Source organism: Mytilus californianus, unplaced genomic scaffold, assembly GCF_021869535.1.
Source record: "Mytilus californianus isolate M0D057914Y unplaced genomic scaffold, xbMytCali1.0.p SCAF_6, whole genome shotgun sequence".
In the NCBI taxonomy this organism is placed as follows: domain Eukaryota; kingdom Metazoa; phylum Mollusca; class Bivalvia; order Mytilida; family Mytilidae; genus Mytilus; species Mytilus californianus.
Window position 1 is genome coordinate 97,247,417 of NW_026262712.1, and position 15,375 is coordinate 97,262,791.

General features: G+C 33.2%; 1 protein-coding gene across 1 annotated transcript in view; it reads left to right on the plus strand.

The window, feature by feature from the left end:
* The first annotated feature begins 210 nt into the window (after positions 1–210).
* Positions 211–15,375, plus strand: part of LOC127705373 (peroxidase-like protein) — a 67,919-nt gene continuing 52,754 nt past the window's right edge. Inside the window, exons 1-4 of the mRNA XM_052209676.1 lie at positions 211–288; positions 633–778; positions 1,006–1,195; positions 12,794–13,011. Coding sequence (XP_052065636.1) covers positions 634–778; positions 1,006–1,195; positions 12,794–13,011 — 553 coding nt within the window. The 5' untranslated portion in view covers positions 211–288; position 633. The remainder of the gene's footprint in view (positions 289–632; positions 779–1,005; positions 1,196–12,793; positions 13,012–15,375) is intronic.

Below are 15,375 nucleotides of genomic sequence, written 5' to 3' on the forward strand. Positions count from 1 at the left end.
GAAGTCTAAATTACAAGACATTCTTTTTTTAAATGTACATTTCTATCATAGTGCATTACTAATGGGTTTTTTTATTGCATGTTTTTATTTAGTTCATAACCGTTGGAAATTGCAATACTTTCTAAATAACTATTTGCTTGATATTTGGACGTAAGGTTTCTGATTCAACCCTTTTGTGAACCTTATGACTAGTATGTCTTTTAAAAAATGACGGATGTATTATATAAGATGATGTGAGTTAAATACCAAACTGTTAGATCAACAGCTTCATCAATACACAAATGTCAAGTAAGAATTTATTTACTTATTTTATTTCATATATTTCATGTTATACTGAACTCCTCTGAATACAAAAAACAACACGTTCAATTTTAAAAGCAAGATACGAAAAAAGTCTATCTAGGGATCCACAGAATTTAGAATTAAAAACTTTTTATTTTTATTCCATTGCCGTGCTTATTGGTTCAGCGTTTACCCTTTGTTTAAATGTTTTTGATTTGAGATATACTCATAATCTCTCATAACTGTTGCTGTGTACAATCTTTATTTATTGCATTTTTTGTGTTTTTTGTCGTGTTTAACTTTTTATTTGTATTCATATATTTGATTAAAAGTTTCTCATATTATTTCAGGATGAGACAGTTTACTTTCTTTACTGTTCTCCTTCTTCACATGACCATACCAGTAATAGAAGGACAAGTAAACAATACGTTAAACGCCATATTGAGACGGGCTTTAGATGATGCAGTTAATACTGTTCAACCACAAACAGTTCGTCGTAAGTAAATACAGATCCCTATCAAAACATGCATATCATTTAAAGATTTGAATCAAGACTATTTCAACATTCCTTTTTATGATTTGGATTGAATTAATAAAAAAAACTATAGTCTTACTATTTTGACGTTTACTTGGATATTATACATCGACAGAACCGGGTGAATCATAACAAGACAAAGTTGTCATATCATCACATCTTGTTTACAAATAACATATGTCTTACAGCTGGTATAGCTGGTCAGGCAGGCCAGTCTGGTCCGACAGGAGCTGCTGCTCCTCAGCCTTCAGTGCCAACTGGAAATAGTCCTCAAGATTTACTTAACCTGTTTGGTGGACAAACAGAAGATCCACAAGCATCATCTGCAAATAGTGTTTCAGGACAATTGTTTAGAGTTTTTAGACAAAACGTAGCACGGTAAGTTTACAGACGTATTTATTTTGTACTATTTTAATTTGGTACATGCATGCGTCAAGTTTTATTATAGAAAAATGCGTATAGCAACGGGTGAAACTGTCCTTTCTAGAACCTTGGTGATACTTATCGTATATTTATGACGGGCATGGTGACTTCCTATATATCACCTTGCTGATTTTCCTATCCTTTGAGGCGCTGTTGGATTCTTCATGTGAAATGTATATATACGTGTCTCGGTTTGTTCGATGTTCGTATGGTTTTAGTGATTTCAATGATTGAGATCAGAGCTTTAAATGAGTTCGTTCTCTCACGGATATGTTAATCGATTGAGGAAAGATTATCGACTTACTAGAAATAAACAAATCTTGCATTACAAATCCAGTCTTTTACGCATGTGTGACGGCAACCCATCAACACAAAATATCAGAAAAGATATCTAGAGATCAGGATATGGCCTCAACATTTGAAAAATGTCTTGTCAAACCTTATAATTCTAAAATCTAGTAAAGTTAGGAAGGAATATATCTGCCTTTGAATGAAAGAGTTGTTCTTTAATATTAATTTTTTTGACTTATTATATTTAAGCTTATTTACAACGACAATAGTTACAACGCTAATCAAGTCATTGCGTTTTTTTTTCGATTTTCTTTACATAGGTTTAATGGGCAGTATACAAAATCTGTTTCCCCAATATGTCGCGAGGCGGTTGTCTTTTATATTGTATATGTTAGTGGGTGTGTGTGTGTCGTCCTTTGGAATATACATGTAGTATTAATGGAAATGCATGACAGTCTCTATTCACACTAAGTCTAGACTCGACAGGGCAAAAAGAACATTACATATATATTACAGACTGTCTATTGTTAATGACCGCATGTTTGTCTTTACATGTTTATTTCCTTTGTAAATGTTCATGAATTGAAAATATCATTTTCTGTAAACGTATTGTTTATAAAATGTCGAATTAATCGATACACGAAGATTTTTCCACCGCTAGTTAAAAACTATTGGTTTTAATTCCGTAAATGATGTGACTCGATCCCTCCCAAATATCAAGTCAATAACATTTATTTCAAGACGATCGAGTGAGTCACTATAATAGAAAAAATTCTTTAGAACTTTGCTTATCAAATGTTGAGATTTACACCCAATCACGTAGTCCATTGTAAAATTTAACAAGTGAGTCACTATAATAGAAAAATTCTGTAGAACATTGTTTGTCAATCGTTGAGATTTACACCCAATTACGTAGTCCATTGTGAAATTTAACAAGTGAGTCATTATAATAGAAATAAATCTGTATAACTTTGCTTATCAAATGTTAAGATTTATACTTAATCACGTAGTCCATTGTGAAATTTAACAAGTGAGTCACTATAACAGAAAAAAATCTGTAGAACTTTGCTTATCAAATGTTGAGATTTACACCCAATCATGTAGTCCATTGTGAAATTTAACAAGTGAGTCACTATAATAGAAAATAATCTGTAGAACTTTGCTTATCAAATGTTAAGATTTATACCCAATCACGTAGTCTATTGTGAAATTTAACAAGTTTTCACTATGACAAAAAAAAAATGTGAAGAACTTTGCTAATCAAATGTTAAAATTTACACCCAATCACGTATTCCATTGTGAAATTTAACAAGTGAGTCACTATAATTGAAAACTATTCTGTAGAACTTTGCTTATCAAATGTTGAGATTTACACCCAGTCACGTAGGCCAAAATAGGCATAGGAAACATGGTTCGACAACCTAAATATTCCAGGCAGATGTGGTATTTGTTATACAATAATTGGTCGACACATGCGCTTTATGTTTTCGGTCCTGAAAAAACAATCGAAATAGACCGGTTTTCATAAATTTGGTTGAAAATTGAAAGTAGTCAAGGCCATACGTATAGACCACTTTTTCCCGCGTTTTTTTTTTAAGATTACGTAAGAATGCATATTTGTATTATGATAAATAAGGCATATTGCTAATGACTAATTGCGTAATATTGTTAATTGACTGATTGCGTAATAATTTATATTGTTAATTGACTATTATGTAATTATGAATATTATAAGTTTTATGAAATACTATATTTTGTTATATGATTAATATGTAATATATCCATTTAAAGGATTTATTGCTACGTAATAGTAAGATGATATAGCACGACACAAAGTTACAGTTATTTAGTGATGTTAAGATGTCTGTGAGAATGTTATATGCATGATGCAACTTATTATAAGCTTAATAAATGCTTCGTACTTCTAGATACATGTATATGATAATTAGATTGATTAGTGAATTGGACAGAGATGTAGTCTTTGTTAAAGCAGCAACGGTTTAACGAATTTCATGCATCATTCTTTTTTTTTTATGTAAATTGCATAAACTGCAGCAATTAAACAACCATTGTCTAAAACAAAAATAAGGCAAGTACAATCAGTAAGAATTGATTAGAGGGGAACTTGTTTTGTTTTTATTTTTCGTCTTTGTTTTGTTTTTATTCTAGTTTTTGTTTTATTTTTACTTCTGTTTTTGTGGGTTTTTTTCCTTCACAATTGCATTATTGATTACTTTGTCGTGTATTATGATCCAAGAAATGTTGTCCCCCTTTGTAATCAATTTCATATATTGATCTTTTATTAGAACAGTTTTACCAATCGTTAGACTTTTATTCTTGTTTCGGTGTATGTGTTTGTGTTGAGTGAAGCACCTGTATTTTGTAGACGATCCGTTACATTTCTCATTTTTAATAAATAGTGGTTTGTTTTCTTTAGAATCCTTCTACGTTGTGTGTATATAGTTTGCATTCTTTTACTTTTAAATTGTTACACAACACGTTATCGTGTATCTTGAAATTATAAAGACTGAGATAAAAGGAATATATATATTTTTATTTAATATGTACAATATCTACATCCCATATGGAGTTGTTGTAAAATCGTTCTTCAACACCCTTTTGTCAAATACAATCTTGTAAGCTTTATCTTCTGCCCGAGTGATAATGTTTGTAGTTTTAACTTCACGACAAATTTTGTTATCATCAGTCACAGTTATTTTCTTTGTTTTTCCTTCTACGACATCTTTCATTGTTTCAAAATTCAGTTCGAGTGAATTCTTATAATTTAATGTTATTCCTCGGATTTTACAGCATGTCAAGTTTCCATCTTTATCGGGATTTTTCAGTTCATAACCGTAATTCTTAATTCCTCGTGTTATAAAACACTCAATTGTATTGTTTGGTGTTTCATCCGTTTGATCACCCAAATAGTCACCAGTGTCTGGCATCCAATCCCCAGGCTTAGAGCTGAAAATGATGGAATCAGTATCACAATATAGTGCTCGCTCTCCGAGATTTTCTAAATAACTATATAGTTCCAGACGAGCCTGTGTCGTGGTATAGGCTGCTATATCCACATTAGTTCTTCCGGTTTCTTCAATAAATTGTGACTGGTTAATCCAATTAATTTTGACCATATCATCCGTTACAAAACTGACGTCTTGGACTTCTTGACTGTCACTGGTCAATATATCAAAATAAACGGCAGGATCTGTTAAATATGTTGAACGTGGTAAATTTAATCGTTGACCAAACTTTCCCCAGAAACTGTAAATAGAATAATATGTATATCAGAGTATGTTAATCTAAAACAATCTTTATTACAATAAAAAGTTATAATTTACCAGTAAAATTACGTGTATAACATATGGCAATAAACATAAGATATGTTGGTTTTTTTTTTTTTTTTGTGTTTTTGTTTTTAATTATTATTATCTTGCATAATGAACAAAATACCTGTTAAGCATTAATTTGGCCAGTTGTCTAAGTCCTTGGTTCCAATTAATGTTTCGTGCATCAAGCCTGATGCCTTTTTTTGTGTAATAGTCCTCTATGTATTTCTGATGGTCTTCTTCCGTTTTGCACCAATCCGGCCATCCGCTTGCCTCTTATTTTATTTTCAAAAATGTATTTACATATTCTGTAAAGACACCACCCTGTCTTATAAGTGGGTCGTATTGCCACACTTCGTATATTTCTGCTATCTTATAACCTTTCTGTACGGCTGTTTTAATTTCGTCACTGACCCAAGTACCTGTCAAGGCCCTGCTATCAACGTCGTGGCAACAGTTTTCAGTTACACCATTTTCCATACAAGTCCGACATAATCCAAACATTAGCTTTCTTCTCAGTCTAGCAGGAAGAACGGGGAGATATAAATTTCTTGGAGGCATGATTTAACATTTGACCAACCCTTCGTATTCATCGATGCTCTTAAAATTTTCTGTGGTTATCATGGGGGGTCCAAGTGGAATCTTTCCTGTTTTGTTGATAAATGAATAAAGCGAGGCTACGTCATAATTGTGTATGCTTTCTTCTTTGGTCGCCTCTTTATACATTGTGAATGCTTCGGTCCGCCCTCCGTAAAATGCTTCCCTTGGTTCAAGAGGATAATGCAAAGTATGGCTCTTCACATACTTATTTAGATCTGTATCACTTCCAACTTCTTTGTCGAACTCACATTCCCAAATACAGATGTATTTGTATCCATTCTTTTCTAGAAAACTTCTCTTATCGAGTATTCTTTGATATAAATCAGACATAGATGTACCAGTTACTGAATTCATCGTTGACATAGCAAAGCATTAAGGACAAGCATGCCAGAAGCAACCATAAAACTCGTATACTATCTTTTCACCATTGGAAGTCTCGTGGTATCCATCAACAAGAAACGGACCGATCTTTTTTTCTCCTCTATTTCTATCATGCGTTAGATCAATACCATCTCTTTCCGATATATATTGTAGCCACTGAATTGCTTTAATAGACTGTTTTTGTTGAGGTTTATATCCATTTGGGGAAGTTTCTACGGAAGACAAAATTACATGCTGACGCTATTGTTAAAACAATTCCCGAAGGGAGCGACACCAGGCTCATTATCAAGTGAAGTAGCTTCCATGAACATCTTACGAAATGCAAGGCAACCTTTTCGAAGTATGTCTACATCAGACTTACAATACGTCATCAGTTGTTCCTGGAAATCAAATGGGTCATACTTATGTTCATTGTACCATTCTTTAAATGCCTGTCTTTTTTCCGGTTTCATTCCATCGGGGTTGTAATATTTCATGTCCGATAGCCCTTGAAATATGGCATTCTGATTTTCTTTTGTATTAAAAAGATGTGGAAAGTATCCTTTACATAATTCCGTTAAACCAAACGACTTTGGTAACTTTTCAAGAGCCATGGGTAAAACATTTATTGAATCTATGAACCTGATGTTGCACTTAGGTACATCAATAGACATAAACTTTGATCCACTCTTAACAACCTCAGGCAGAACTCCGTTCTGATATAAATATTGTAAAATAGGGTAACTATCGTATCCTTTAAAATTGTGACAAAGTACTTTAGCACCACTGTTTTCTTCCGAGAAAAGCCATCGACATCGACATCACTGTTTCACCTCGGAAAATGTATTCGTTTTGACCGCATTTTTCGCAACGAGTGCTACTGCCTACCTCTTTTGTCAGACATTCTTCACATAATTTATGAACCGAATAAATTTGGCGTGTGCTTTCTGGTACCACACCACGATTGTTTGCAATGGATGCATTTTTTCCCCTACTGTGGATGATTTATATCCACAATTACATTGCAGTATTTCATCCTGTCTACATTCAAAATCAAAAAAATAAAAACTTTTTTGACTTTTTCTTTAGTAAACTTTTAGCAGATGACTGGCCAATTTCGTGTTTATTCTGTGAAAGACAGTTTGTGTTATCTTTTTTAGTTTGCTCTGGTTACATATAACATTGATGATTCTCGGGAAAGTAATCTTTACAAACTCTTCAATATTGCTCGCCACACTTATGAGGTGTTTTGTGTAATTTAGCATATACGGACTGACCACATTGGTTACATCTAAAGTTAGTATTGCACGTTGACTGGCCTGATTTACCTTTTTGTTTGTGCAAATCAAAACAAATATTGTTACAAAAATAGCGATTGCAGTCCTCGCAATATTTCCACTGTTCTTTCTGTACATCATGGATTTTATAACAATGGTGGCAGGCATTATTACACGTATGACGTTCTTTGTGGTCATATCCCTTATTACATGTTGTATAGAAGTAGTTACGATCTAAAAATGCTGGCATTGTTGTAATCACATCATAGTGGCAATCATGAAGGTAGAGATCATAAATATAGGACGATGTGGTATGGGTGCCAATGAGACAACTCTCCATCCAAGTAACAATTTATAAAAGTAAACCATTATAGGTCAAGGTACGGCCTTTAACACGGAGCATTGGCTCACACCGAACAGCAAGCTTTAAAGGGCCCCAAAAAATTACTAGTGCAAAACCATTCAAACGGAAAAAACCAACGGTCTAATCTATATAAAAACGAGAAACGAGAAACACGTATGGACTACACAAACAGACGACAACTACTGTAATCAGATTCCTGACTTATGACAGGTGCAAACATTTGCAGCGGGATTAAACGTTTTAATGGTACCAAACCTTCTCCTTTTTCTGAAACAATAGTATAACATCACAACATAGAAAAACACACTTTAAAATATCAATTGGAAGGCTTAACTCAATCAAAAAAAGTAAATTAACACACAATAAACGAATAAATTTGACCTGTGACACCTGAATGCAAATACACAGTTAATAAAAAATAACAAGGGATAAATAATTAAAGTCAAGAGTAAATAAACAGGTTTAAACAAAGTTAAAGTATGATATCACTGTGAAATGTCAAACAATTTTTAGAAAATCATCATTTTTGAAGAAACGTGCGTCATATTATACACAGGTAAATGAAAATAATTGTGTTGTCAAGTATACTTCTTCTTCTGTGTGTATAAAATCTTCCGTTTAGGAATACCAAGAAATTTCTTTAATATCAATAAAACTAATCTAACACTTGGTACATATGGGGTGAATATCAACAATAAAACTATAATATTAGTGCTAGATAAAACTTCCTGTACAGGTCCAAGAACAGCATCTAAGGAAAAATGAAATAATTTTGATGTTCATAGTACGAAGAAGTGAAAATTTGTAATAATTTAGACAAGATCCATGTTAACATTAAATGACAAAAAAGCATTACAAATAGTATCAACAGGTCAAATTAAAATAAATTTTCTTTATTGCTTCTGGTCCTTCGTAGATTATTGCATTAAAATGCTCTTTTGAGACAACGTGTATTTGATATCCCTCTAATACTCTTTGGGAAGCCTTGATATCGTCTATTCCACATCTCCGTAATGATATATCAGCATTATGGTGTAACTCTTTTGCTAAATTCATTTGTATACTTCTGCCCTGTCGAATTGAATTCCATTTTTCGTGGCCATCTAATCTGGCTTTGGCTGTCATTATGGCTCTGGCGCAACATAACTCATCATTATTTTGAATTTGGAAGAAACACCTTTTTTCCTCTAAAGTTTTTCCTAAATCCACATATTTACATCGTTTTCCTATACCACCAGATGGAAGACTTACATGTCAGAGTTCTATTTCCAGGGTTTCATCCATCGTGAGACTGTAAAAATCTTTCTATTTCGGTCAGAAATCGCTCTGTATTCAACTGTGATAACTTCATAAACGGCAAAGATATTGGAAAATCGAGTTCTGGGCATTGCACTGATAGTCGAACCAAATCGTCAGGTTCCATGAACTCTTTAACGTCTTTTATGGTGGAGTTGAAGAGTACTCTGAGACTCTTTAAAATGTTCGGAATCCCCCTAATATCTAGCTCTCGAAATGCTATTTTATATCTGGTCGAAGTCGTGTTAAATTTTGGCATTTTCTGGGTTCCAACAATGCTTATTGTATACGAATCACTTGGGTCGTCATATTTTGCTACTTTCCTTTTTATTGGGGGTCCATCTTGTGTTGCTTTCCTTTTTACACCTCCATCCGACTGATTATGAAAGTTTGGTTTATGTAAGGATAAAAGATCCGGATGACTAAACACCTTTTTACATTTCTCACACTGGTAAAACTCTGAACTGCTGTGATTTCTTTCATGACTCTCTAAGTTAGTTATTCTATAAAATCCCTTGTCACACACACGACACATGAAGACGTCTTGATGTCCTAATATTCGTTATGTTCATCAAGTAAACTGCGTTTGAAAAATGTAGCACCACAGTGTTGACAATCATATTTCCTGGACATCTTTCCTCGATGATGATCCATCTTGTACTGAAGAATATCTATAAGAAAACGAATATATAAGGAGATGAATATTCGCCTGCTTAAACACAGATCTTACAAGAAGTATTTTCATTTTAAAATTTATGTTTGAAATGAAAAGATGTCTAGATGCCCTTATTGTTCAGTGTAATTTTCCAGAAGAGACAATATGCAAAGACATATGAATAATAGCCATGGAAAAACTCAGCCTTATATTGATGAGAATGAACCTTCAACCCAGATTTAGAATCTCCTGAAACATTACCACCTGTAGACGTGTTCATATTAGTTCACCCATTCACTATGATGTTGACTGGACCTACAGGGTAGCTAAATATGCAAGAGACGAGACAGAAGATCGTTGGGAAGAGAAAGTTGACAAGTACCTGAAAAACGGTGTGAGTGAAACTGAAGCAAAACACAGAGCTAATTGAAAACTTCGAGAAGATGAACTTGATAAATTTATGTGGAAATATGCAAACTTGGTGCATTATATTTTACAACTTAGAGTTGGTAGATTGCATTTAAAGGTAGTAAAGTTCATTGAAAAAATGATGCAAAAAGGAACTGAATATAAGAAAGCAAAACAATGGCGATAAGAAAATACAAAAACGAACTTGCTAATTATCTTGATGAAGTCATTGAGGAGGAAGAAGAAGGAGAGGATGGAGAGCAGGAGGAGGATGATGATGATGATGATGATGAAGAGGAGGAGGAGGAGAGAGATGAGGATGGTGATGATGATGATGAAGAGGAGGAGGAAGATGAGGAGGGGGCTGATAATGAGGAGGAGGATTAGAACTATAAATGTAAATCATTTCGCCCTCTCATTTTAATGTTCGCTTTATGATGATGATGATGATGATGATGATGATGATGATGATGATGATGATGATGATGATGATGATGATGATGATGATGATGATGATGATGATGATGATGATGATGATGATGATGATGATGATGATGATGATGATGATGATGATGATGATGATGATGATGATGATGAGGATGAGGATGAGGAGGAGGAGGAGGAGGAGGAGGAGGGATTATAATATGAAAACCCAAATTCTGTTTCATTTTACTTCCGACATTCAACCAGTGCACATGGAGTCGTGGGAAAAGTATTTACAGAGGAATAATTATGAGCCATCAAATGCCGCTAGTTTTACTGGAGCGGATAAACTATTCGCATTTGTAAAGCGAGATGGAAAATACGAACTCAGTAAATATAAGATAAGAAAATGGTTATAAAACCAAGAGTCCTATTCAATGCAGAGAGCTATTCGACGACCTAGAACTCGATCGAACTGATATTATTGTTGCTGGTAAAGACGACCAATGGTCTGCCAATCTCATGGATATGGTGAAATTTAAAAAATATAACGACGATTACTCTTACGTTTTGGTCGTAATTGATGCTTCTTCCAAATACAAATGGCTGCGAAAATTGAAGAACAAACGGGGCGAATCCGTTGCTTCGGCATTTAAAGATATTTTGAAAGAGGGTCGTAAACCGAACCGAATACGAACCGATAAAGGACAAGAGTTTAGATCAAGATATGTACAACGAGTTTTTCAATCCGAGGGAATTAAAGATTTCTATGCCTTGAACGAGGTGAAAGCAGCTATTTCAGAAAGAGCAATAAAAACCATTAAGACCAGGATATATCGCTACTTTGCATATAAACAAACATACAAATACATAGACAAATTACAAGATTATGCTTAAGGTTATAATAAAACTGTACAAAGAACCATAGATATGCCACCGAATGAGGTGTCTGAACAAAATGAAGAAAGCGTACATCTAGCTTCATATTTTGCACGGAAGCCTTCAAAGAAAATGCAAAAAATTTTGAGATTCAGATTTAAAATAAGAACTTATGTTCGAATAACATATCTTAAAAATGTTTTTACTCGTGAATATGACGAAAAATGGACAGGAGAGATATTTATAATATCCGGTAGATTTTGGCGAAACAATGCTGCAATTTATCGCACCCAGGATTACAACGGAAAAGAAATAGTTGGGACCTTTTACCAGAGTCCAGAAGGTTACCATGAAAGATGATGATTTATGGAAAATCGAAAAGATTGTCAAAAAGGAGGAAAGGGACCTAACAAACAATATTTTGTGAAATGGCTTTATTGGCAAGAGATATTTTCTTCATGGGTAAACACCTGCCATTTACAAGACTTTAATACTGTAATACTAGTTTAATAAAATATGTTTGTTCTCGAAAAGGTTTTGTTGTTTTTGTAATTGAGATATTTGATAGTACAAACAATTTATACAATAAATCTTACCTTAAGCAATAAATTGTCCAAGTTATTCCATTCACCGATTCTCCGTGTATGTCGTCGTTAATTCCATGTTTAAATGTTGCGCAAAAACAAGCAGGCATTCGCATTTAAATTGATTGCATGGAATTCTTAACATTAGCAATACGATTTCAAGTATGCGTTTAATATTTTGTTTTCAAAATGGTAATTACAAAGGCAGCTGGTGAATTTAACTGGACATAATTAAGTATTTCACAGAGATAATAATCTGTTCACTGGTTTTTATTCATAGGAACTACTCAATTTCAAATCATGCCCTTTGATGTTAATCATGGCGTGACCCGCTAGTTATATGGATGATTAAGGACATCTGTCTGTAGAAGCTGCAGTTGTGGGAAAATATCTACTTTAGTTTTGCTATAAGGTTTTGTTTTAATAATTTTTAGGATCAATAAAAAAGGATAATCTAAATTGAATAACGGTAGGTTATTCGTTCGAATAAAATTCCGATATAATTCAAACTTAAAAAAGTATCTCATTATTTATTAAATTAAATACGAAAATTAAAACAAGATGCACATAGTCAATTTAAAAGAAGTGCGATCAATTTATCAGCTTTGTTACATTTGTAAATATTCAACTAACGTTTGATTATTTGTAATACGATTTGTCTTTGTCAGTTACAAAGCTTCGGGCGTGACGACTCTTAACAATAAAACAGTGTTGAGAGCTGCAAGGACAGATGTTTTCATAATCAATTGTGAAACAAATCATTTGAATCTTTATCGTCAAGCTACAACGAAAAACATTGAATTGAAAATTAACTATTAACAATACTAATTTACACCTAATTTAATTCAACAGATCATTATATTTTTACATGTTTATATTTTCTCTTAATTATGGTATGACATTCTTCTTTCAAAATCATTTAAATATTAAATCAATGATAATTATCTTAAAGCAAATACGCCAAAAGGTCGACTGAAAACAAGTCGTAAACAATTAGGCTTATTACTCATTATGCATATATTACATATTAATCATATAACAGAATACAGTATTACATAAAACTTATAATAGTCAATGATTATAGGGCCGGTGAAGTATTTGGCAGTCGAGCAGTCCAAGACGAGTTGCCTTTCCTGGCTGCTGATATCAGGCAAAACTGTATACTGCCCCTCAGACCTGTTTGTGTTGATGGATATCCATACAGATATCCGGACGGATCATGTAATAATCCTAATCCAAATATTTTGAGAGGAGCGGCACAGACTGCTCAGCCACGATTTGTGGAAGCTGAGTACGAACAAGGTTAGTAATGCAATCTATTAAATTTTTGTATTCTGAATGGTAAATCATTTAATACCTTAAATTAAAATTATATTTATTATAATTAGAGTTTATTAAGAACTTGTCATCTCACTCTATTGGGCAGTTAATTATCTTTGCACACGGTCTATGACGCCATAGTGCACATTCAATTCTAATCTAATTTTGCTACGTCATTACTTCACACGATGTTTGTGTATGATATGTGTCTGCAAGTAGAACATGAACTTCTATTGTTTTTGGTCAGCTCTTTGCAACCACCTTCACGCAACTCTCCTTGCTGTCAGTGCCATGGGGACTTTCATTGACTTTATTTTGTTTTTAAATTTTGTATATGTTGTTACATAGTTTAAGGTTTATTTTATATACTTGCTGATTATTATTAGAACTTTTACAATTGCTTGCCATTATTTTATTTGATTAAGAATTTTTTATTTTCTTTGTACTGTGATGACATAAAAAATATTAACCATTGAACTAAATTTTGATACTATACTGACGTATGGTCTAAGTACCTCATTTTAACACCATACTGACGTATGGTCTAAGTATTTCATTTTGACACCATACTGACGTATGGTCCTAAGTACCTCATTTTGACACCATACTGACGTATGGTCCTAAGTACCTCATTTTGACACCATACTGACGTATGGTCTAGTTACCTGATTTTGACACCATACTTACGTATGGATTAATTTACCTTTTGATACCATTTACTTATTTTTGATACCATACTGACGTATGGCGGTATAAGTACCTCTCTTTGACACCATACTGACGTATGGTCTAAACGCATCTTTTGACACCATATTGACGTATGGTCTAAATTCCTTATTTTGACACCATAATGAATTATGGTTTAAATTACCTCTTTTACACCATACTGACGTATGGTCTAGCACCTCATTTTGACACCATACTGACGTATGGTCTAGCACCTCATTTTGATACCATACTGACGTATGGTCTTAGCATCTCATTTTGACACCATACTGACGTATGGTCTCAGCACCTCATTTTGACACCATACTGACGTATGGTCTAGCACCTCATTTTGATACCATACTGACGTATGTTTTAAGCACCTCATTTTGATACCATACTGACGTATGGTCTAAGCACCTCATTTTGATACCATACTGACGTATGGTCTAAGCACTTCATTTTGATACCATACTGACGTATGGTCTAAGCACCTTATTTTGATACCATACTGACGTATGGTCTAGCACCTCATTTTGATACCATACTGACGTATGGTTTACGCACCTCATTTCGATACCATACTGACGTATGGTCTAGCACCTCATTTTGATACCATACTGACGTATGGTCTAGCACCTCATTTTGATACCATACTGACGTATGGTCTAAGCACCTCATTTTGATACCATACTGATGTATGGTCTAGCACCTCATTTTGATACCATACTGACGTATTGTTTAAGCACCTCATTTTGATACCATACTGACGTATGGTCTAAGCATCTCATTTTGATATCATACTGACGTATGGTTTAAGAATCTTGTTATTATTTTTATGCTATTCTATGTATGGTTTAGACTTTGCTATTGTTGGTACAAAATGTACTTATGAATCTATTATATTTTTTGGTTAAAATCTTACTTTTTTTCTTTATTTTATGAATGGCTATTTCGATACAAATTTTTAGTCAATCTATAAAAAAAATTATCTCAATTCCAAGTTTCAAGATTTAGCTAGAGTTATCTTCCTTTGCATATGGAGATAGAACATTATACATTATTGGTTTTTACTATGCAGTTGTATAAATCTCCAGTTGCCATATTGAAAATAAATTTACATGTTTTATATTCTTGAATAAATAAAAGTTTAGTACTTAGTCTTTGTATATATTAGTATACTTCTCATCACACTGAGTTGATTACAAACTGCAGACATGTGTCTTGTAGAAATTTAGGTTTGGGTTTATGCATATGAGACAGCAACTCAAGGCAATAATTATCATTTCTGTGTTTAAAGAGTGGTATGGGTAAAATGAAAGAGACAATAATTTGGTATTAGATATAACCACGCTATATAATTGGTCTAGAACAAGTGAAGTAATAAATTGAAGAATAATGTAAAGATTTCTTATGAAAAGTTGTATTTGGTTTAGGAATAAAAAGATAAATATTAAAGTCAGATCGTAAGTTGAAGTGTAATGGTAAATCAGTTGTAATTGTATTTTTCTTTATTGAGATATACCATTAATTTTGAAATTTATTTGTTTGAAAGACATTACTGTTTTTACAGTTTACACCGTTTTAAAGTGACTATGAGTAAAAGGCGTATGCATAGATTCAAAGACTTCAATTTACTTA